The following is a 26,564-nucleotide window of genomic DNA, read 5'->3' as shown; positions in this document are numbered from 1 at the left end:
AATTGCAATAAAAAAAAAAAATTGCTCAGGTGACGCGGTAGCACAGAAGGTAGTGCTGTTGCCACACAGCAAGAAGGTCGCTGGTTCGAGCCTCGGCTGGGTCAGTTGGCGTTTCTGTGTGGAGTTTGCATGTTCTCCCTGTATTCGCGTGGATTTACTCAGGGTGCTCCAGTTTCCCCCACAGTCCAAACACATATGTGGTACAGGTGAATTGGGTAGGCTAAATTGTCCGTAGTGTATGTGAGTGAATGAATGTGTATGGATGTTTCCCAGAGATGGGTTGCAGTTGGATAGGCATCCGCTGCGTAAAACATATGCTGGATAAGTTGGCAGTTCATTCCTCTGTGGTGACCCCTGACTAATAAAAGGACTTTTCTAGCCGAAAAAAAAAAGAATGAAAATGAACTCAACCAAAAATGAAATATCAACTGAGACAGAAATATTTCAAATCTGTTGTTTTTACAATCAAATACTTTTTATAAAAGACATTAAAAAGCATGTTTTTTTTGTAACATTTATTGTTTTGACGGTTTGACTCTTACACAGACAAAAAACAAATGCTTAAATACAAACATTTCAACTTTTCAAAGAAATATCTTAAGTCCAAAATGCAGAAAAAACAACTCTCCAATGAGCAAACATGTGTTTTTTAATCTAATATGCGATTTTTATTTGGTTGTGACTGCAGTTTCTCTGATAAGAGCATTTAAAATTAAAACATGCTATTAAATTAAACACATTTGCAGACTTAAAGACAATCCAGCATTACTAAAATAATAAAAGAACAAAAACTCCTCCTTATAAAATATGCAACAAAAAAATACTGTTACCTGACGTCATAACATTTCCAGGATGAAAAAAGCAGCTGTTTGTGTTGAAGTGAAGCTGCAGGCAGAAGCACCGCTGGAGTTCAGTCTCCTTTCAGCAGGATTTAGTGCATTTATTTCTCATGAGTTGGAAAACTCTCCATTGGCTCATCATCAACTCTCTCCGTTCATCAGCGGCAGACGCAGGACTCGCAGGATCCGCTCGCTCTTGGTTAGATCCTGCGGCAGCTCGTTGTTCTGGACAAACGTTCACACACACAACAGCGTCATTTAAAGAGAAATCTGAAAATCTGACACACATTCATTATCCTTCAGGATGTCCAAGAAAAAGGTGAGATTTTTTTTTTAATGCTGTAGAACATTTTGCAGAATATTTTTAGTTGAAACTGTGGGGAAAAAAGTTATGATGCAAATGGTGGACTAACAGTTATAATGTTGTAAATATTATCCAGTTTTGTTCATCATTTTGTTTCATAAGACCTCAGTGTATCAGGATTTTACTTTCTCTTTATCTGCTTTTATTTTGACTCATGATGGCTTCACACCAGACGTGAGGCATCAAATGAGCCGTAAGATGTTTTCAAATTTCATTCATTCATTTTTCTTTGGCTTAGTCCCTTAATTATCAGAGGTCGTCACAGCGGAATGAACCGCCAACTATTCCAGCATGTTTTACGCAGTGGATGCCCTTCCAGACGTAACCCAGTACTGTGGAAAAGCACCCAGAGGAGAACATGCAAACTTCACACAGAAATGCCAACTGAAATGAAACAGCGACCTTCTTGCTTTGAGGCGACAGTGCTTACCACTGAGCCGTGGTGCTGCCAGAAGTTTGTGCTGCGTCCGAAATCGCATACTTCCATACTATATAGTTCGCTAAACTCAGTATGTGAGCCAAGTAGTATGTCCGAATTCATAGAATTTAAAAATCAGTATGCGAGAAGTACCCCGATGACCTACTACGCTACCCCATGATGCCTGACGAGAGAATTCATGAATGGGAGAGAAGCGACGCAACTCACACAGGTAGGTCATATGATCATGACAAAATGGTGGCTGTAGTACGCCCGAGTTCCATTCATACTGCTCACATTCATACTGATAGAATGGTAGAATGTACCTTTCTGGTATGTTTGAGTAGTACGTTTAAATTCAAATGCAGTACCTACTGAGTAGGCAGTTTCAGACGCAGCCCTGGTCTACACTAATCTGGATAAATGAGTGTAAAAATGCATCCCCACTGTTGTTTTCAATCGTTCCCTAAAATGTGCTGCACATGCGCTGCGTCATTTCACCCTGGCATTTGTTGCTTTCTGGCTCTTTGAAATGTCAAACAAAAGAGTTTAACACTTTTATGTGTCAATGTCTCCTCTTCCAGCCTGATTTCACGAGGAAACGCAAGTATTTTACATTTCGTCAGTTTAGTGGATAATTTTGTATGAGTTCAGTCGTACGAAAATGTAAGATTTTTAAAAAACGTGTCACCCAACTCACACCCCTAAACCCAACTGCCATTCAGGATAAGTAAATCGTACTGAGTTGTACAAATGAGATCATACGAATTAGCCACTAAATCAAAAAGTTACGAATTGCCGTGAGATTGTGTTTGTGATTGTGTCTTCCAATCTTCTCTTTGACGTCAGAGCATACATTTACTATGGTCAATATGTTGTACTGATATTTTGCTGGGTTTACACCAAATGCGATTTTATTCACACAAGTAGATTACATACAAATTAAAAACAAACACGCAAATAGTTTTTTAATTTTCCTCAAATGTGTCTTCCATATAAGTTCAAGCTGAAAATTTAGCATGAGGTGGAAAAAACATCCCTTGAGTTATTAAGAGCTAGTGACTCGTTGCATCAGAAGACATAGGTAAAGTTATTTTTACAGGTTTTTTTTTGGCACACAAAAGTGTTCATGGAGCTTTGTATGATTACAGTTAAACCACTGAAGTCACATTAAATGTTTGTTTTGACATGTTTTTGGTTCTTTTTTGGACTTTGAACCTTGCTGGGACGTTGCTGTCTATAGAGGATCTAAATCTATATCTTTGTGTTCTGAAGATGAAAGGTCTCAGGGGATTGGAACGATATGCGGGTGAGTAGATATTAATAGAATTTACACTATTGGGTGAACTAACCCTTTAAATCTTCTACTGATAAAAAACATGAGGAGTACATTGAGTAAATTTAGTTCTTTGGGTGAACTGTACGTTTTAAAATGTAGGATAAAACCCAACTGACTTTTAGTTTGACATTCTACTTTTATTATCTACTATGAATTGAATTTGACTACTGTGACCTATATCATATTTTACCCAGTAGATGGCAGAGCTCCATGTAAACGATATGAAAACACCAGAGATATTGTGCACCTACTGTATTTGTTCTAATACAGAGAAGTAATAATACAGGATAATAAAAAAGACACAATTATAAAAATTCAATGAATGAAACGATTAATCATTAAAATAAAGCAAATATAACAAAAACAAATACATAAATTAATACCAAAGTACATTTAAATGAAATACTATAATAATAAAATAATAAACAACGTTATGCTGACCGTGTTGGGTAAAGCTGGATCAGCGTTTGCCTTCAGCAGAAGATCAACTGCTTTCAGATTCCCACCCATAACTGCAGCATGAAGAGCAGTGGAGCCGTTCTACACACACATACACACAGTTATTGTGTGTTGTTAAAATAAGATGACTTGTTTTTGAGGTACTTTTGATAGTTTGTGCACCTTGAGGATGCCGAGTGAAGGAGAAAACTTGAGGAGCTCCTCCATGACACTGCAGTGACCTTTATGAGCCGCTTTAAACAGAGCCGTGGAGCCGTCCTGAAACACACACAGACAAGAGAAGAGACGTGGAGTCTGTCAAACACCTCATGCATTTATAATACACTCCTGTTCCATCTGACTGAACAGTTTGATCCTGGGTGGAGACTATGCGAAAATATAAATAATTAATTCTATTGCAAAATAGAATGGAAGGAACTGAATAATAAAACTATATAATTCAATGAATAAACAAATAACAATATTCAAAATGAAACTGAAATCAATATTAATATAAAATATTAATGGTAAATATAAAAAAGTTATTTAATAAATGTAATAAACAAAAAACACAATACATATTTTTAAGTTATATAACAACATTGATCACATAATTAACTAATAAAACAAAAATAAATACCAATAAACAGTAGCTAAACAAACTAATTAATTCAATTGCCAATAAATAAATAATAACAATAATCAACTTAACAATAAAATACAATAAATGAATGAAGCCAATTTTATAAATTAAACAACAATTATAGTAACAAAACATAGAAAACATTACTTAAAAAAAAACTGTAAATACAATTTATTCGTTCATTCACTCATTTTCTACCGCTTTTCCGGGGCTGGGTCGAGGGGGCAGCAGTCTTAGGAAAGAACCCCAGACTTCCCTCTCCCCAGAAACTTCCTCCAGCTCCTCTGGGGGGATTCCGAGGCGTTCCCAGGCCAGCCGAGAGACATAGTCCCTCCAGCATGTCCTAGGTCTTCCCCAAGGCCTCCTCCCGGTGAGACTTGCCTGGAACCTCTCCATAGGCAGGCATCCAGGAGCCATCTCAAACAGTTGCCCGAGCCACCTCAGCTGACTTCTATCGATGTGGAGGAGCAGCAGCTCTAATCCGAGCTTCTCCAGGGTGTCAGAGCTCCTCACTCTATCTATATGGGTGCGCCCTGCTACCCTGCGAAGGAAAGCTCATGACCATAGGTGAGAGTGGGAATGTAGATTGACCGGTAAATCGTGAGCTTTGCCTTTCGGCTCAGCTCCTTGCTACTCCTAGTTACATTGACTGCATTACTGCTGCACCAATCCGTCTGTCAATCTCACGTTCTATCCTTTCCTCACTCATGAACAAAACCCCAAGATACTTGAACTCCTCCACCTGGGGTAAGGACTTTCCTCCAACCTGGAGATGACAAACCACCTTTTTCCGGTGGAGCACCATGGCCTCGGACTTGGAGGTGCTGATTCTCATTCCAGATGTATCACACTCGGCAGCAAACCGCCCCAGTGCATGCTGAAGGTTCATGTTCAATGAAGCCAACAGAACAACATCGTCTGCGAATAACAGAGATGAGATTCTGTGGTCCCCGAACTGGACCCCCTCCAGCCCAAGGTTGCACCTTGAAATTCAGTTCATAAAAATTATAAACAGAATTGGTGACAATGGGCAGCCCTGCCGGATTCCAACATACACTGGAAAGTTTGACTTTTTGCCGGTAATGCAAACCAAACTCCTATTCTGTTCATACAGGGATGAGACAGCCCTTAACAGAGCACCTCTGACCCCATACTCCCAGAGCACCTACTACAAAATACCACGAAGGACACGGTCGAATGCCTTCTCCAAGTCCACAAAAACACAATGTTTGTAAATCCAATTAAACAAATAAAATAAAATGAAAACTCCATAGTTTGGAGATAAAATTCCATAGATACAATTCTAATTTGAATAAACAATAACAAATATAAAAAATGAATAAAAAAATGAACTGAATTAAACTAGAGGTGCGGTAAACATATGCTGGATAAGTTGGCAGTTCATTCCATTGTGGTGACCCCCGATTAATAAAGGGACTAAGCCGAAACGAAAATGAATGAATGAATGAATGAATTAGGTTAATATATAATAAAATCAATTTTTTTTAAATGAATTGAACTAAAATAAAAATCTAAAATAATAAATTCAAACTTTGTAATATAGATATGAATATAATGATGATGTCAACAGAAAAACTGTTTTCCACATACTTTTCTGTCTGCATCTCGATCTGCACCTCTTAGCAACAGAACTTTGACGACCTCGCTGTGTCCCATCTGAGCCGCCATCCAGAGCGGAGCAGTGCCGTCCTAAGCCATAAAAACAACACGGAGAACAAAGTAAACAGCAGGCTCCACTAAATGCAAACTATCAACATCAGTCATGATCATGAAGCAGACCTCTCGAGGCTGATTGACTTTAGCTCCTGATGACAAAAGCTGTCGAATGAGGTTCACGTGACCCTCCTGAGAGGCCAAAAACAGCGCCGTCGCACCATCCTGAAACACAGAGGACTATTTCATTCACATTCAGCGTATACATTCATTCATTCATGTTCTTTTCGGCTTCCCTTTATTAATCTGGGTTTGCCACAGCGGAATAATGCAGCGGAATTTTATGCAGCGGAATCCACTTCCAGCTGCAACCCAACATGGGAAAACACCCACACATTCTTGCATTCACACACATACAATATGGCCAATTTATCTTATTTAATTCACCTATAGCATGGATTTAAAAATAATTAATAAAAGTAAACAAAAAATAAATACACATAAGAACATATAAATAGAATAAATACATTAAAATAATATTACAGTGATCCAAAAATTTTAATAAATTAACAAACATGCTACAAAATTACATAAAAACAAAATGGAGTTAAATGAATCAATAATTTTATTGAAGTATTACATTATATAAAAATGACATTTAATGAAATGGGACAGACAGACAGACAGAAAGACAGACGGACATATAGACATGCATATGGACAGACAGACATATAGACAGACAGACATATAGACAAGCGGACATGCAGACAGACGGACATAATCAGATGTACATGTAGACAAACGGACAAATAGACATGCATATGGACAGACAGACAGATAGACATATAGACAGGCGGACATATAGACAGACAGATATATAGACAAGCGGACATAATCAGATGTACATGTAGACAAACGGACAAATAGACATGCATATGGACAGACAGACAGACAGACATATAGACAGGCGGACATATAGACAGACAGATATATAGACAAGCGAACATAATCAGATGGACATGTAGACAAACGGACAAATAGACATGCATATGGACAGACATACATATAGACAGGTGGACATATAGACAGACATATAGACAGGTGGATATATAGACAGACAGAAACATACAGACAGACATATAGACAGACAGACATATAGATGGACATATAGACAGACATACATACAGGCGGACGTATAAACAGGAGGATATATAGTCAGACAGAAACATAGACAGACCTATGGACAGACAGACAAATAGACTGACAGACAGATGGACATATAGACAGACAAATAGACTGACAGACAGATGAACATACAAACAGACATGTGTTGTTGACTTACGTTAAGCTGGTCATGTACATTGGCACCGTTCTTCAGCAGGGTTTCCACCACTCTGGAGTGACCAAACTGACAGGCGGCGCAGAGAGCCGTTCCTCCATCCTGACAAAACATGAGCACATTCACTCACAGTCAACTACTAGCCCAAATCCACTATACTTCATTCTTTTAAAAAACACCCAGAAGGGCTTGAAGAACACTGATAAACCATATTTTGTCACAAATGTGTGTTTACTGTCATCATGTTTGACCAGGTATAGCATTTTTACCTTATTTTTACTAGCAATAGTAATAGCTGGATGTCTTTACTCCTGTAATGCAGATTGTTTTGCCCTCTCGCTAAGCTATTATATTACATACAGTATGTTCTCACCACACCCTATATATAGTTGAAAACAAATAGGAAAGATAAAACTTCACTCTAATGATACAAAACTCTTGTTTTGTCTCTCAGGGGATACATAAGGAATATCGTCACTCATATGGTTTTCGCAGTAAACACAAGGAAATATTACCCATTCATATTACCATACGAACATATTAAATATTAGTGTACTGTAGGGAATAAAAGGAAAATTATATGGAGGACCCAAACACAGTGAACTAAGAGCTTTTGCCTTATCTATGTTTGCTTATGCTAAAATATCAAGCTTAATGTTATTTTAAACTAGCAAAACCATAAACAAAACAAACTAAAAACGAAACTGAAATTTAAAAATAGTATTGTTAAATAGTCAAGCTAAAAATGTGAAACTATAATAACCTTGTCTCTCATTAAGTTTTTGCAATGTACAGATTGAACGAAGTAGCTAATATTCATTTACAATGACGAAGTGCAGAGGGTTGCAGAAGAACTGGAGATTTCAGCTGCTGTCTGGGCATTCACGACCTTTCTACACCTTCCTTTCTTCATGTGTTCAATATTTTTTCCCTGTGTCATTTCATTTTATTACACGCAACTTCATTTGTAAACTAATTAGTCTTGTTTTCATATATGGATTTCTTTGGTTGTTACCAACATGTTGACGTGTTTAATACTTCCCCCACTGTATATGGAATATTGTGTAGCGCAACCTTATTTAAAATGATTTGTTCGTTTCTCAAACAGGAAGTGCGACCCATAATTTGAATCGCACTAGTAAAAAGGTGAAATTTGATAGCTCACCTTTGTCTGAAACTCAGTGGACGCCCCGAATTCGAAGAGGAGCTTGACGATCTCATTGTGGCCCTGCTGCGAGGCGAAGAAAAGGGCAGTGGAGCCTGTCTGCAGGAGAGGTGACATCATCAGTGACATCATCAATTGGCACAACAGGAGCGATAGATACTACCAGAGAGTACTGTAATATCAGTAACCTGTCATCTTTAGATATACTTAGAGCGGACGGATGAACTTTCATGGGTTATTTCTAGGTAAATGTCAACAGAAATGTTAGAGGGGGGCAACACAACCAAACAAACAGAATATTACATTACAAGACCATCATAATAAATGCATATAAATCCCCAAAAAGGCACATTTTTTAATATACTTATTTAATATAATTAGTATATATATTATATTTCATAAATAAACATAAGTAAACCCATGGAATTATACATATATGCAAATGTCCAAAACTGCACATTAAAGTAAAATTACATTAAATAAAAAAAAATAAGACAAGTATAATAAATAAAAACCTAACCAAATAAAAACATTTACAACAAATATTCTGTAAAATTAAAAAAATAAAACCAAATAAAATGAAAGAATAAACAATACAATTAAAAATACAAATAAAATATTAGATTAAAACTTTAAGGAAAAACATTAATAAACAAATAATTATTTTTTAAAAATTTGATTAAAACTACATTTAATTAATGAGTGACAAATTCAATGTTCTATTTAATTAAAATAGCATTTCCTTAAATCTAAATTAAGATATCAATTAAAATTTAAATAAATCAATCAAATAAATTCAGCAAAGACTTAATTGAACAAAAGCGTTAAATGAAAAAATATGTTTCAGTCTCAAATAGTATTGACACTTGAAACTTAAACTCAAATAATACATAAAATAAATTCATATAACACATAATAATATCATGTAAATAATTAAAAAACTGTTTAGCCAGAAACACTTTAAAAATAAGTATAATATAAACCAGTTTAAGATATTAAACACCGTCACGAATTTCATGTCTGCAAATCTCCAAGAATAAAAATAGTTACATAAAATCATAACATCAATCATAATCAAAATAATCCAGGCACAAAACCATTCATACCTCTCTCTGCAGATTAATATCTGCGCCCTGCATGATGAGCTCCCGAACACACTCATAATGCCCACTATATGATGCCACCATCAGCGCTGTGGTGCCGTACTGCCAAAACACACCAAACACACACTGTCAAAAAATTCCTGTAGAATCTACAGTAACTTACAGTAAATCAATTACAGTAAAAATATTGTATTTACACTATATACAGCAGCATTTATCTCGCTGTATATGTATGTACAAAATTGTACGTATATCTTTACAGTAAAATATACAGTAAATTTCACAATGCAACTTTAAAATACAGTAACATACAGCATAACTTTCCTACAGTAAAATACAGTTCATATTACGGTTAAATACTGTGCAATTTACAAAAATCATTATCAGTGCATTATCTTATGAGATTAAAGTTTGCATGAATCGGAGATTGCAGACACTTTTATTTCAGTTTGTTGATGTACTTCCGACATAAAAAGAATATTGAGTAGGGGCGGAGCTTTTGAGCATCCCTTACAGCAAACTAATGGTAAAAGGGGCATGGCTAAGAATATTATGGATGAAGTCGTCAAACTGACATCATCAGAGAAGAACCAGATTTCCGAATGCAGAAGCAGATGTTCAGATTTGATTGAAGATTACCAAAACTTTTGAAAATTTAAATTTTTTTTTCAATGGATTAACTTGCACAGATTATTTGTTCACCTAAAGAATAACAATGTGAGCTAGCAAAATAAACATCGTAATTTTTGATTGCACCCCCCCCCCCTTTACATGAGAGTACAGAGCTACTAATTGCATTACGAGTGAAAGGAGAGCCTCATACAGCATCTTTGCAGTCGACATCCACTCGGCCGCTGTTCAATAAAAGCTGAAGCAGAGCCAAGTTTCCTTTCCTCGCTGCCCAAAACACAGCGTTGGCGAGCGGAGTCTCCTTCTGTCAGACACACACAAACAAACAAACACATGATCACACAGATAGCACTGTCAAAGATCACTAAAACATTATATGGGGTTTATTTATTTCAAAGGTCTGGTGAATCAAAAACAGAATAAATCTGCTTTCTAGTTCCTATAGTCAATATTTTCTGAGAGTCAGCAACATTAGTAAAGTAATGACGTGGAGTGTTTTAAAATTCGGGGTTTGTTTATTATTTAAAAACATGCAGAATAATGAACATAACATTAAATAAATAATAGAAGCACACTAAAAAAATAATAAATGAAGTATAAATAAATTAAATAAGTATAATGTGATAGAAATGTAATTAAATAAGACAATAAATAAATTAACTAAAATGTATTAATGTATTAAAATAAATGTTGTTAAAGAAAAAAGATAACATTAAAAACCAATAAATAATAATATATAAATAATAATAATAATAATAATAATATATTTTGAAAGGGCAGCTCGGTAATGCGCTTAGCCGTGAATTTACTGTATACTTCTGTGTGCTGTTTGTATTGCTCTGCAATAACACTTTCGAAACGCTAGCTGGCAGTAGGTTTTTATGTTTCTCTGTGTTGAGTTTCTTCGCGGGTGTTTTGTTTTTTCTTTATCTTATTGTACAAGTAGCTAAAACTATCGGCGTGGGAATCGGCGGATGTGGAACAACTTTAATCATAAGATAAACACAAAACAAAAGTTTCCATCTGGAGCTTCTTTACAGGACTCGACACTTACAATCGCTTCTTCGGACTTGCGGCTATCACCACCACCCACACTCGTCACAGCTACCAAGCCGACTAGCTTGTGCCATGCATTCTTGCGACTATCTATCTATCTATCTATCTATCTATATATATATATATATATATATATATATATATATATATATATATATTAGTTAAACTTTTCTAGAGGCGCATGTCGGCGTCGGTGTCAGCCACGGTGAGGGCTATGCTACCACACGAAGGCTGCGCCAGACCATATGCGTGCGATTGATGCAGAAGTATAAATCAGCCTTAAGCTGAACAGAAAATGAATGAATATATATTGAAAACAAACCTATTAAAAAATTTTAACACACACACACACACAAAAAACATTTTAATAAAAACTAAACTAAATACAAGCTAAAAGCAAAAAGGCTGACCTAACAATATTATACTAATTTAAAAATCAATATTAGCATAACATTAAATAAAAAAAATCAGGAAACACAGGTAAACAAAACAATGAGAACTAAACATTATTTAAAAATTGTAGAATATGAGCAAGACAGTAAAGCTGATTTTGCACCATCGTAAATATACGACACTTTTATCATAAACTACGGTTGCCATGGTGATTTTTGGAAGGGCGGGACAGGTGGACAAGTCGTCATAAGGCCACAGAGACGCCCGTGACTGACAGAAAATCTCCCTCACTTCATTATTCGCCCGCACGTTTGCTCATATTATTTGTGTTTAAGCAATGAAGACATTCGTGTTTACCTTGAAAGACATCCTGGAGTCTCAGGCGAGCTTCATCCTGCTGCCTTTGCGCGGTGTCCTTTATAACGTCTGTCCGCAGCGCTCATTCATCGCTCCTGCAGATCTGAATGAACGGATCTACGCTCTTGTTTACCGCAGTGAGTGTTTACCGCACACGGACATCAGCAAGGGGCTTTTACATCAACTGTCAATTCTCGTGTATCCCTCCTCCTCTTACTGCTTCAGGCTTGATCATAAACACACACACACACACACACTCACACACAGCTGCTCGAATCCTGAGCGAGTTGTTCTTATGAGTCGGATCTTTCATATGAATCAATTGAACCAGGAATCAGTCTGCGCGGATCTCAAATCAACTTTATGACTCGTTAAAGTCCCCTTTAAAATCCAAGTACATTTTAGGCGTTAGTATTAATGTTAGTGTGTATTAGTTTAAGTATTATGAAATCTAAATTTACAATGTTAATTTTGCTAGCGCACATTGTTATTGTTTAGGTGAACAATTAATCCGTGCAAGTTAATCCACTCAACGAAAGTGTTTGTACTGGTAAACTTCAATCAAGGTCCATTTTCTTCCTTGTTTGGAGAGGGCAGTCCTTCTCTGTTGATGTCAGAAACAATATTCTTAACCACGCCCCCTTACCATTAGTTTGCTATGAGTGAATGATGCGCAAAAGCCCGCCTCCTACAAAATATTCCGTTTCAGATGGTAGAACATCAACAACATACTGAAATAAAAGTATCTGCAACTTCCAGTTCAAGTGAGGATTAAGGGTGCTTTCACACTAGCACCTTAGTTCCACACGCGCTTCTGAACACGTATGCGCACTCGTGAACCATACCCGAGTTCGCCTGAAAGAGGTGGTCTGGGATACGGTTCGCACAAACTCTGGTCCAGTTCATTTCTGAATGCAATTATACCCAATAATGGAAGCGAACCGCTAACTGTACAACAAACTTTAGTTTTCATAACATTTGTGTATGTGTGTGTGTGTGTGTGTGTGTGTGTGTGTGTGTGTGTGTGTGTGTGCATCACCTAACAATACCTTGGCGACAAGTGGGACTGACCCAGTGCAAACACAGTAGGCTGCGTCCGAAATCGCATACTTCCATACTATATAGTTTGCTAAATACAGTATGCAAGCCGAGTAGTTTGTCTGAATTTATAGTATTAAAAATCAATATGCGAAAAGTACCCGGATGACCTACTACTTCCAGCGATAAGTGCGCATCGGATATATGCTACCCTATTCAATAATGCCTCGTCAGAGAATTCATGAATGGGAGTAAAGCGACCCTCATGCGGGTACTTCACGTGATCAAGACAAAAAGGCGGATGTAGTACGTACGAGTTCCATTCATTCTAATGACAGTCATACTGGATAGAACGTACTTTTCTAACAGCCGAGTAGTACATTTAAATTCAAATAAAGTAGGTGATTTCGAACGCAGCCATAATGTCTGCTTGTCTCCTCCAAAAACAACTTAAGCAGGCATTGCGTTATGTTCTGGACGTTTTTAATATTTTTGTGGCAAATAGATGCAAGTCGCTCTCTGTATGTTACCAAAACCAAAAGATTCAGTAAATACAGAACGACCACAATGTGCGTATGTCTATCCATTTTGGCACCTTGGCTTTCGTGGCCATCACCTAGCAACAACTGTACACAAAACAACAGTGTGATGATGACGCAATCGCACTGGTGTTCAGCAGGAAAAAGTACGGTGTGAACACAAACCAGGCAATTGAACCAAGTGTGAAAGCCCCCTAATAATCTAGTGTATTCTAAAATTGTGACAGAATTCAAATTTAGAATAAATTAGCATTTAAAACATATAGTTTCAGTGATGTGGTGGCACAGTGAGTAGCACTCTCACCTCACAGCAGGAAGGTCGCTGATTCGAGCCTCGGCTGTGTCAGTTGGCATTTCTGTGTGGAGTTTGCATGTTCTCCCTGCGTTCGCGTGGGTTTCCTCCGCGTGCTTCGGTTTCCCCCACAGTCCAAAGTCATGCGGTACAGGTGAATTGGGTAGGCTAAATTGTCCGAAGTGTATATGTGTGAATGAGAATGTATGGGTGTTCCTCAGTGATTGGGTTGCAGCTGGAAAGGTATCCGCTGCATAAAACATATGCTGAATAAATTGGCGGTTCATTCAACTGTGGTGACCCCAGATTAATAAAGGGACTAAGCCGAAAATAAAATAAATGAATAAATGTATAGTTTTATTTAGACTAATAAGAGTCAACAATCTTTTCAGACATCACAACCTCAACTTCTCATCAAATCATCTGGCCAATCAAATGCTCTCTAGTATCTGAAGTGCCCAATCCCTAACAAGTTACATTTGAAATCAGTCAGCTACTCACATGTTGCCATATATTTAATCAATAATTGGTTGAATTATTAGAAAAATAAAATACACCGACTCCCCAGGTGGCCGTTACACATTGAGTGTGCATTATTTTCTTTTAATTCAATAGACCAGAGTGAATTATTACCCTTATACTATTGTTCCCACACCTAAAACCATGTTTAGATGTTGTATTTTAAGACATTAGTCAACATAACTAAAATCATTGAATGTATTGATGTGGAACCTGCTCACCTATAGAATATCTATGGCAAAAATGCATTGCACACAGTCATTAAAACATGAACATTGAAACTGAAGTCTGTTTCACACACTTAATTTTTTTTTTAAAAGGCACATATGGTGAATGGCGCCATAATATATAAGCCAATTATTTTATATATGAGCAATTCCAGCGTTATGGATGTGACATTTGCAGTAAAATCTCAAAACATAAATTGCCATATGTATATGTTTTCATTATATTGAAACATCTCTTTATATTTTCCAAAACAACTAGCCACATAGTTGTGGGAGCAGAAAAATATAAATCTGTAAAATTGTTTTATATTTTAAATGAGGAAAACAAACATGCGTTACGGATGTGACAAAAAAGTTTTTTTTTGCAAGTTTACAGTAGACAACATACTTAGTAGAAATTCTTTGAATTAAACTGCACAACACAAAAGAAACAATGCTAATCAAAAGGATAAGAGTTGGCTCACTATAAAACAAACTTGATTGATTTTATTTGATTTGACATTTTTCCATTTATGAGGAAAAAGCTTTGTTATGGATGTGACATCTCTCTGTTATGGATGTGACAGATGTGAAATTGCCACTTGTGTGACTTTGGTAAATCAAATATAATAGTTTGAAAACACTGACAGACATTTTTGAGTATATTTAAAGCACTGTAAAATACAAGCCTACACAAAAAAGCAGAAACGGCTTTGCTATTTTGGAGAAAATTTATTTTTTTTCATGGCAGGGTTGACATTTGCATGGAATTGCTCATGGAATTATATGGAATTGCACTATACAGTAGGTAGTGCTGTCTCCTCACAGCAAGAAGGTCGCTGGTTCGAGCCTCGGCTGGGTCAGTTGGCGTTTCTGTGTTGAGTTTGCATGTTCTCCCTGCGTTCGCGTGGGTTTCCTCCGGGTGCTCCTGTTTCCCCCACACTCCAAAGACATGTGGTACAGGTGAATTGTTTGCAGTGTATGAGTGTGAATGAGTGTGTATTGATGTTTCCCAGAGATGGGTTGCAGCTGGAAGGGCTTCCGCTGCGTAAAACATATGATGGATAAGTTGGCGGTTCATTCCGCTGTGGCGACCCCAGATTAATAAAGTTGACTAAGCCGAAAAGAAAATGAATAAATGAATGAATATATATATATATATAGTGTAATATAACATTTTATTTAATACACAAAAAGTGAGGTAAATCGTAAGCCTATTTACCTGTACCTCCCCTGTGCACAGACTCTCTAATGAAAAGACCCAAAATATGAGCTGCAGAGGCAATCATGGGATGAAGTGTAATAACGGGGGTAAATTATGACAGCATTATGAAGAGCACACTGCTTGTCTGGAGAAGGAGAAAGACGGATGAGTCAGCAAACACCCCAGTAATAAAGGCCTTGCTGTGGTTGGTCTATACTTTGAGGATATAACATCAGCGCTGGTACGTTCATTATATCCCAAACAAAAGATCAGCTCAGACCAAACACTGTCAGACATTCGGACATTGCTGACTCAGTCCTGATCTCATAACAAAAAGTATAGATATCATATGAAGATCATATCTGATTTCCTAGAAGGATTTCGGGATGGTTTATGTACAGAAATGTTATTGTTTTGGTGACGTTATTGGTTATGGTTACACTTTTAACCGTTTTGTTAATTAGCACCTTCCTCTTGCAGGATGACAATAGTGTGGACACACCTTCAGCTTGATGCTATAAAACACTGAAGACATGGGTCAGTTTCATTCCCAAAACCTCCAACAGACACTTTCAGCAGATCCTGCTCTTCGACATGTTCGGTAAGTCTGCAAGAAGTGTAATATTTAGCATTGTATGAATATTACAATTAAGATTTGTTTAGATATTTAGGGTCATTGAAAGGGTGATGAAAGGCAAAATATAAAATTTGAACCTGGACTGTAAAACCTCATGTTGCAAGAATATATTAGTAGGAAGGAATAGGCAAAAATATATTGAGTCAAAATAATTGAATGAATAATTGAATGTAGATTTTTATGCCAAAAATCATTAGAATATTAAGTAAAGCTTTACTAGAATATTAATTAAAGCTTTTTTGTTAATTTTCTACCATAAAGATATCAAAACTTAATTTGTGGTTAGTACTATGCTTTAAGAACTTAATTTGGACAGCTTGTTCTCAATATTTGACATTAAATATTTGTATTGATATAATTATAGTTAATATTAAAATCTTTGTTATTATTTAATTATATTTAATTATACAATTATTATTACAATATAATTGTATTCAAATATTACTTGAACCAAGTAACTTTACTTGAACTAAGAAACTTTAATCTTAGATTTTTTAACGTAGACTTAACTTTACTTGACTCATTTATGAGAATTAAATTAATATTTTTTGTCAAAGTTATGCCATTTTGATTTAAAATGAGAAAAGTTTGAGTTTCATTTTTGTCCAAAGATTTCATTTAAATAAATACTATATTATTAACATATATAACATGTCCAGAAAGGACAGATGGTTATTTGCTGCATCACTTAAAAGTTATTGTATTATATATATATATATATGAAAATGCTGAAAAATATGGACACTTTTTGAGTTTTCTTTCCCCAAAGTTTAAACACCTGAAACTCTAAAAGTCTTAAAAATGTCCTAAAACTAACTATAATTAACTATATTCTCTTTTGACATCTTTATTTTTAAGGTCCTATATGGTTTGGTTCCACAGATATTTTGATTTCAATATGGCTCCACTGTCCACATTTTCAATGGTCATAATTTTCTTTTATATCCAAAGAGTAATTTCTGAAGAACAAATGCCATTGAAACTAAAACATGTCTCTGCCTCTAAAGTGAATATGTATCTTGTTTCCTTCTATTGTTTCCTTCAAGGAAATAAGTTGCATATATATCATACCTCTGGGTGCAAAAACACTCGTTTTCAAAGGTTTGCGTGCCGGTCTCTCAAGAAGTGTTAAAGATATCTTATTAGGATTTTAGATGCTAGTCCTTAGCAAACTTGACTTTGGGAATCCTCATTTTCAATGCATTGTATGGTTCATTATTGTAGATATGGGGAACTCAACATTGCAATTTTTAAGCCTTTTCCAGTGGTTGAATACCAAACATTTGTATACACTGAATACTTATTGTCTTTAATTAAGAACATTTGAAAATAAGTCATGTTAAAAAATGGAAATGTAACTTATTTCATCTATTAAAACAACTGGAGTGACATTAACACACTGAGATGCTCAGGTTGAGGCTTATTAACTTGCTCTCATTCAGTAGTTCAAAGGAGATTAGAATTTGGATGAAGTTTTTTGTTCCTATTAACACTTTCTGAAAATACTAAGGGTTCAAGTATGCAGTATTGTAACTTAAATGTTACTTATGAGGAATTCTAAATACTTCCTGAGTTACAGGTAAGAATCTTTCAACATCAGTGTCCAACATTAATTATTTTTCAGACTTTTCTCTTTATACATAATCTGCACTGTAACAATATATTTTTGCGTGTGTTACTGTCATGAGTTACTGGCATAAACATTTTTTCGTATTGTTGAACTGTAAAAGTTAAAGTAAAGATGGTTAAAGTCTACTCATTTTACTAGTAGACCTAACGTTCTGAGTAAAAATAATGCTGCCATCTTTAAACAGTAATTTGGCTCAGGTGAAAATGATCATTTTTAACAATGAGTAACTCCATAAATATACATCCATGGCATTTAATGTTTGTCTTTCTCCAAAGTATGAGTAACAAAATCAAAAATTTGAGGCAAAGTAAAATCAACAAAAAAGGTTTCATAAATTGTGCTCAATATTTATTTATTTGGTAAAGTGAATCAGGTTAAGAATAAGAATTGAAAAATTATTAATAGTCAAAGTTTATTTTTATAGTTTATAGTTTATATTAGTAATCAAAGTTTATATTAATAATCAAATTTTAGATGATAAAGGAATATTTAAGCAAGTTATTTGTGTTCTTAATTATGTTATGAATACATATTTAAATTATTTATATAGAATTTCTGAACCAAAAATAAAAGCTAAATAATGTCATTTTAAGTTTAACCAAAGCATTAGTTTAATTTTCGTAAATAAAAATTATATGTTTTTTTATTACATTTAGTTAATAAGCTTACTTGGTTCAAGTAGTATTTGAATGCAATTCTATTTTAACAATAATTTATTCATTTACTTCTTCTTATACTTTGGGTTTAGTTGGGTTTAAGCAGTAGGTAGGATTAAGGATGTAAGTAGTGTAAGTAATAACAAACAGCCAATATTCGAATAAACTAAATTATTTCCATCAATTGTATATTTAAATACTATCAAACCTTTTTTTTATTTTAACTATTTGTGAATATATAAATGCAAATATTTATAGTATTTTTATTTATATTTAATCTCTGAACCAAAAATGAAAGCAAAATGTTGCCCAATTTGCTTTAAAAAGTTAATAAAAATGAAAAACTCTTACAATTTGAAGTCATCCAAGGCAGTTTTTCTTTTGCACAGACACTTATCAGTCCAGCTGGGTGGCGCTATTGGGTAGAACAGCAGTGTTTGCCCTCCTGGTGTGGGCTCCTGTGCGGGTGGCAGCAGAATCAGAAGAAGAAGCCCCGTCTGAGTGGAATCTGTGGAAAAAAACACACGAAATATCCTACGATGAAGAGGTCGGTTACAGCCAGCTGGGCATGGCTTAAAGGTACAGTACACCCAAAAAACAAAGTTCAGTCATTATTAAACTCATATATTGAGAGCATGAAGGTGACCGAATGTTCATTTTTGGGTGGACTGTTCCTTTAATTGAAAGGTTTGAATGATTGTTGTGCTCTTAACCCTCTGTAATCATGTAGTTTAGGTGTGTTTGTAAGACGATTATATGTCTCTCTGTATGTTTTACACTGAATGTTTGTGTGTATTTCTCATGACGTTTGGCTTTTAACCACAGAGTGAAGATGTTCACAGAAAGACCATTTGGGAGACCAACATGCAAAAGATCGGGAAAAACAACAATGATTTCAATTTTGGATTGTCAATGTTTAAAATGGCAATGAACAAATATGGAGACCTGGTAAGTAAAACCACTAGCGAAATTAAATAACTATTCATTCATTTTCTTTTCGGCTTAGTCTCTTTATTAATCAGGGGTCGCCACAGCATGAACCGCCAAATTATGCAGCAAATGTTTTACGCAGCGGATGCCCTTCCAGCCGCAACATTAAATAACCACTTATTTGAAATAACCATTTAATAGGAAAAATAATTATATTAATCATTATGGGGTTTTTGGGGTGTGAATCTTGATTTTTATACGAGTGGTTTGGATGTCATGCAAAATGTATTTTTTTTGTGATAAATTTACTGTTCTCAAATGATTAGAATGATTATTGTATTCTACACAAACATCCTGCTGTCTCGCAATTTACAAATTAAACACTGATTAGCACCCACACCTCAGCACAATATTCAGTTTATTATTTTTCGTCATATTTGTCTTGCACTTATACTGACACCTAGTGGTGTGGATGTCATGTAAAATTGCCAAAAATCAACATGTTGGCTTAAGCATTATGTCTTATTTTCAGACAAGTGTGGAGTACAGACGTTTGCTGGGAAGCAAAATCAAAGGCACAGGAAATAGAAAAGGAAAGATCACATCTGCTCAGATGCTCCGCCTCAGTGCCAAAAGACTGGGAGTGACCAACATCGACTATCGAGCGAAGGGATATGTGACCGAAGTGAAAGACCAAGTGCGTTTCATCTCTGTTTTCATGTTTGATTTAGATTTAGTCATTTAGCAGACACTTTTGTCCAAAGCAACTTACAATTGAGGAGGCATTCAGCGATTCAACAAGAAGTGGCATTACACACAAGAAGTGCTACTTATACAAAGGAACTATTAGTGCTCAGAGAATTAAGTGCTAGAGTTAGGAGGAAGAAGTGTTTTTCTTTTTTAGAGAGTGAGAGAAGAGTGATTCTACAGGTGGTTTGTCAAGCCCACTCACCAGTTTGAAGCACACTTCATAAATGCAATTATTATTTTTTTATGCAAACTGTTCGGTTAAAGTGTCAGAGAGATAAAAGACTGTGTTTTCTACAGGTGGTTTGTCAAGCCCACTCACCTGTGTGAGGCACACTCAGAATTGATCATGTATTCCATATTCATAGATATGCTATTTTTATTTATTCTTTCCCTGTTCACAGATTTTGTTGTTTTATTTCAGGGATACTGTGGGTCTTGCTGGTCCTTCAGCACTACGGGAGCCATCGAAGGACAAATGTACAAGCATACAGGACGGTTGGTGTCGCTCAGTGAACAGCAGCTGGTGGATTGTTCTAGGTCTTACGGCACGTACGGCTGCAGTGGAGCCTGGATGGCAAACGCTTATGATTATGTGATTAATAATGCATTGGAGAGCTCAGACACTTACCCCTACACGTCAGTGGTAAGCGATTTTTGTTTTATTTGCTTATACACTTTTTTCCTATGCCTCATGATGCGAAAATTACAGGAGTAAATTCCAATAAAATGTTAACAAATAATGTGAAAGGGACCATTCATTTTTTTAATTCCAGTGCGCTACTTTAACCATTGTTTTTCTATGTAAACATGCACTTAACAGATGAATTTTTAACTTAAGCATGTTAAGTTCAGTGATTTTCAGTTTAACCTATTACACACAGAACAGAGGAACTCAGAGGCGGGGCAAACATTGTGAGCTTCTGTTTACAGTAGCAAGTTGGCATGACAACTGTTTTATTTGACATTAAAGAGCCATGAACCCCCCTCTGTCTCAGCAGGGTGTTTTCACACCTCTAGTCAGGAAAGTGAGTCCAGCTCTGTTTAGATGGGAGTGTCGAGTGGCAAAAGAGGGAAGGGTTTGCTTAAAAATGGGAGTTTCAGTTCGAGTACACGCTGATTTTTAGAGGCAAAACAACACACAGACACAAGGGAGAAAGACATTGACTGTTTACATGCACATCAGTCACAAATTGTTTGACAAATTCTTAATTTGTCAACTTTAACTGCAGTTTGGCACTTCACTTTAATTCAGGAACATTTCATGCATGCCCCCCGTGACAAACAAGCTATTGTATGCGAGGAACTGCTGGAAGAGTGTTGTTTTAATGGAATGTTTGATAGCGCATGGGGAATGGTAGAAAAAAAAAACCTTTGCATTTCTCGGTAACTTAGATGCTCTCAGTAGGTAGCGTCAGAAAGCCATATGTGTATAGACTATCCTGTCACAAAATGCGGCGAAAATCCTACACGATGGTAATAGTTTGATTAAGGTTTTTGCATGTTTACACTCGGAGAGCAGCATTTACAGTGGATCTTTCAGTCTATAATATTGTTAGCAGACCACTGTAATCCACACGTGTGTCCAGCTGCGCTCTCATAGCAAGGAATTGAAAACCTTTGTTGCAGCACATTTATAAAGGCAACACTGAAGACCCATGTCTCCAAATAATTCTTCTTCTTCCACTTGTTTTAATTATGACTGGCAACACAACATAGCATCTCTCTGCCGTCTGAACATTGTAACAGGTAAAAACAGTGTTCAAAGCTCTCATGCATATTAATGAAGTTGATACACAATACAGTGCGCTGATTGGCAGTCTGAAAAGACTTGGACGTCTTTTTCATGAATTAATGTTTAAAGTTCTAAGACGTCACATTGTACTGGCTGGCACAGACATCCAGTCTACATGCTGGAATTCATGCTAGGATCTCATCCGTGAAGTGGCTTCAAAATTTCTTTTCAAACCGGAAGAGTTTGCTCGAAAAAACGCAAAAACAACCAATTTTCCCTTTTTGGTGAAATATATGTGTCCTAATAGTGTTTTTAGCAGCGTGGGACACATATATGACTGTCAACATCTAAAAAAATGAGTTTTGGTGTTTCATGACTCTTTGACATAGAGGATGTTTTTTTAACTATTCCTGACTGCTGCATCTACTGTTTTTAAACGCAAAGATGCGTACTTTTAGCATCACGAATAACAGCAAAAATGTGAAATATTTATTTTCGCAACAATATTATGGATGCGCTAAATGCTACTGTACTGTAGGGAATATAATGAGAAAATTATCTGGAGGAGCAAAACACAGATATGTTTGCGATGCTAAATTCTATGTTAGAATACCTTGACGTTTTTTTAAGATAGATAAAAATCAAGCACAAAATCAAACATACCTCTTACTCAGTTATACTATGGGAATATTTTGTAGCACAACCTTATTATTTGTTGTTATTTGTTTCAGTTATTTTGAATGGAAGTTCCCCAAACAGCAAGTGCTACCCATAATCTGAAACACAGAATGCATGTGCTGAAAACCTTAAATGTATGTAGTCATTTAATGTGGTCATTCTGAATGCATGTTTTTTGTTTGTTTTATTAGGACTCTCAGCCCTGTTTCTATGAAAAAAAATTGGCTATGGCTGGAATCAGTGACTACAGGTTCGTCCCAGCTGGAAATGAGCAGGCCTTGGCTGATGCAGTGGCAACTGTTGGACCAGTCTCTGTTGCTATCGATGCTGACAATCCAAGCTTCCTTTTTTACAGTTCAGGTCAGATTTTACTTCTAGAGATTGTAGTTCCACTCTGAAAATAACTAAATAAACATTATATTATGATATATTAAATTATATGATATTATATTATATTATATTATATTATATTATATTATATTATATTATATTATATTATATTATATTATATTATATTATATTATATTATATTATATTATATTATTACTATGTTATATTATATTATATTATATTATATTATTATGTTATGTTATGTTATGTTATGTTATGTTATGTTATATAACATTATATTATATTATATTATATTATATTATATTATATTATATTATATTATATTATATTATATTATATTATATTATATTATATTATATTGTTATGTTATATTATGTTAATTTATATTATATTATATTATTATATTATATTATATTATATTATATTATATTATATTATATTATATTATATTATATTATATTATATTATATTATATTGTTATATGTTATATTATATTATATTATATTATATTATATTATATTATATTATATTATATTATATTATATTGTTATATGTTATGTTATATTATATTATATTATATTATATTATATTATATTATATTATATTATATTATATTATATTATATTATATTATATTATATTATTATGTTATGTTATGTTATGTTATGTTATGTTATGTTATATAACATTATATTATATTATATTATATTATATTATATTATATTATATTATATTATATTATATTATATTATATTATATTATATTATATTATATTATATTATATTATATTATATTGTTATGTTATATTATGTTAATTTATATTATATTATATTATTATATTATATTATATTATATTATATTATATTATATTATATTATATTATATTATATTATATTATATTATATTATATTATATTATATTATATTATATTGTTATATGTTATATTATATTATATTATATTATATTATATTATATTATATTATATTATATTATATTGTTATATGTTATGTTATATTATATTATATTATATTATATTATATTATATTATATTATATTATATTATATTATATTATATTATATTATATTATATTATATTATATTATTACTATGTTATATTATATCATATTATATTATATTATTATGTTATGTTATGTTATGTTATGTTATGTTATGTTATGTTATGTTATGTTATATAACATTATATTATATTATATTATATTATATTATATTATATTATATTATATTATATTATATTATATTATATTATATTATATTATATTATATTATATTGTTATGTTATATTATGTTAATTTATATTATATTATATTATATTATTATATTATATTATATTATATTATATTATATTATATTATATTATATTATATTATATTATATTATATTATATTATATTATATTGTTATATGTTATATTATATTATATTATATTATATTATATTATATTATATTATATTATATTATATTATATTATATTGTTATATGTTATATTATATTATATTATATTATATTATATTATATTATATTATATTATATTATATTATATTATATTATATTATATTATATTAATATATAATCAGTCTATTGTCTTTCAAACTGATAATTATCTATATTTTCACAAATAAACAAATGTTTCTTAACAAACAAACAAATAAATAAATAGTGAAAATAATACTTTATACTGCTTAATACTATTTATATACTTACTACTTATATTATATTATATTATTATGTTATGTTATGTTATGTTATGTTATGTTATGTTATATAACATTATATTATATTATATTATATTATATTATATTATATTATATTATATTATATTATATTATATTATATTATATTATATTATATTATATTATATTATATTATATTGTTATGTTATATTATGTTAATTTATATTATATTATTATATTATATTATATTATATTATATTATATTATATTATATTGTTATATGTTATATTATATTATATTATATTATATTATATTATATTATATTATATTATATTATATTATATTATATTATATTATATTATATTATATTATATTGTTATATGTTATGTTATGTTATATTATATTATATTATATTATATTATATTATATTATATTATATTATATTATATTATATTATATTATATTATATTGTTATGTTATATTATGTTAATTTATATTATATTATTATATTATATTATATTATATTATATTATTATATTATATTATATTATATTATATTATATTATATTATATTATATTATATTATATTATATTATATTATATTATATTATATTATATTGTTATATGTTATATTATATTATATTATATTATATTATATTATATTATATTGTTATATGTTATATTATATTATATTATATTATATTATATTATATTATATTATATTATATTATATTATATTATATTATATTATATTATATTATATTAATATATAATCAGTCTATTGTCTTTCAAACTGATAATTATCTATATTTTCACAAATAAACAAATGTTTCTTAACAAACAAACAAATAAATAAATAGTGAAAATAATACTTTATACTGCTTAATACTATAACTACTTAAATTCCTGTTGTAATCGTAAGACAAATTTTAAACAAAATTTGGGACAATTTCTAACAAAATTATAATTTTTTTACTGTAACACTTTAGAATCCATTATTTTAAAGTGTTACCAAAAATAACATAATTATAAACATTCATTTATTTTAGATTTGGTTATTTTGCTTAAAAACATGTAATATTCCACAGGAATCTACAAGGAATCCAACTGTAACCCTAACAATCTCAACCATGCTGTGCTGGTGGTTGGTTACGGCTCAGAGGAGGGCACAGATTACTGGATAATCAAGAACAGGTGGGAGAAAACGCCTTTCATTTACATTTATGGCACAACAATAGCAATGCAACACAAACTAGACCACTTCCGTTTTAGTTTCATGCTCTTATAGTGGCCTTCATTACTCTAAAACAGCTACTTCGCAGAATACTATGCTTTAACCAGGGTAAATATCCGAAAGCGTGCCAATTCTAGGCATCTGATGTTTTGTTTTGCTGTCTTTTCTCAGCTGGGGAACGGGATGGGGTGAAGGAGGCTACATGCGGATGATCCGCAATGGCAAAAACACATGCGGCATCGCCAGCTACGCTCTTTATCCCATTATTTGAAACAAACGATATGTTTTACAATAAGGTTTGTGTCACAAATCAGTGTATTTAGCGGGTTTGACTTCTACAGAGCCGCACTTTAGTCTTGTTTGCAGACCATCTTTAAGACAAGACATTGCAGGTGAATTGGGTAAAAAAAAACTTCTCCAGATTGATTAAATTATGAATTCCAAACATTTTTTTATTGTTACATGTTTTATAAAATGCTATATTTAAGTATGCAAATGAGGTTTTATTTCAATAAATGCGCTAATTTGCATACATTTCTAACATGAAAATCTGACTCTTATTTCATTTTTGTCTTCTTATCAGTCCATAATTCAGAAAACACTGCAGACAGCCAGGAGAAGAATTCTGATTGGATAATGAACATTCGTTCATTGCGTGTGGATATTTTCAGATAAATGCACTGCTGAATTAGTTCCAGGCAACTTTTGACCACATTACAGT

General features: G+C 33.0%; 2 protein-coding genes across 2 annotated transcripts; one reads left to right on the top strand and one right to left on the bottom strand.

The window, feature by feature from the left end:
* Positions 1-645: 645 nt before the first annotated feature.
* ankrd29 (ankyrin repeat domain 29) lies at positions 646-12,009 on the bottom strand. The gene is made up of 10 exons (XM_056448615.1): positions 11,759-12,009; positions 10,146-10,256; positions 9,326-9,424; positions 8,220-8,318; positions 7,058-7,156; positions 5,842-5,940; positions 5,653-5,751; positions 3,582-3,677; positions 3,402-3,500; positions 646-1,064 (listed from the first exon to the last, which is right to left on the bottom strand). Exons 1-10 carry the CDS (start codon positions 11,768-11,770, stop codon positions 981-983), a joined length of 897 nt encoding a protein of 298 aa, XP_056304590.1. The 5' UTR covers positions 11,771-12,009; the 3' UTR covers positions 646-980.
* A 4,056-nt stretch (positions 12,010-16,065) lies between these two features.
* cts12 (cathepsin 12) lies at positions 16,066-26,564 on the top strand. Its single transcript, XM_056447702.1, has 8 exons — positions 16,066-16,157; positions 18,869-19,026; positions 19,305-19,427; positions 19,942-20,106; positions 20,581-20,802; positions 22,761-22,929; positions 25,698-25,803; positions 26,015-26,564. The coding sequence occupies exons 1-8, from the start codon at positions 16,151-16,153 to the stop codon at positions 26,112-26,114; spliced, it is 1,050 nt and encodes a 349-aa protein (XP_056303677.1). The 5' UTR covers positions 16,066-16,150; the 3' UTR covers positions 26,115-26,564.

Source organism: Danio aesculapii, chromosome 22, assembly GCF_903798145.1.
Source record: "Danio aesculapii chromosome 22, fDanAes4.1, whole genome shotgun sequence".
NCBI classification, from domain to species: Eukaryota; Metazoa; Chordata; class Actinopteri; order Cypriniformes; family Danionidae; genus Danio; species Danio aesculapii.
Note: the sequence above shows the minus strand (reverse complement) of the source record. Positions and strands in the feature narration are given on the sequence as shown.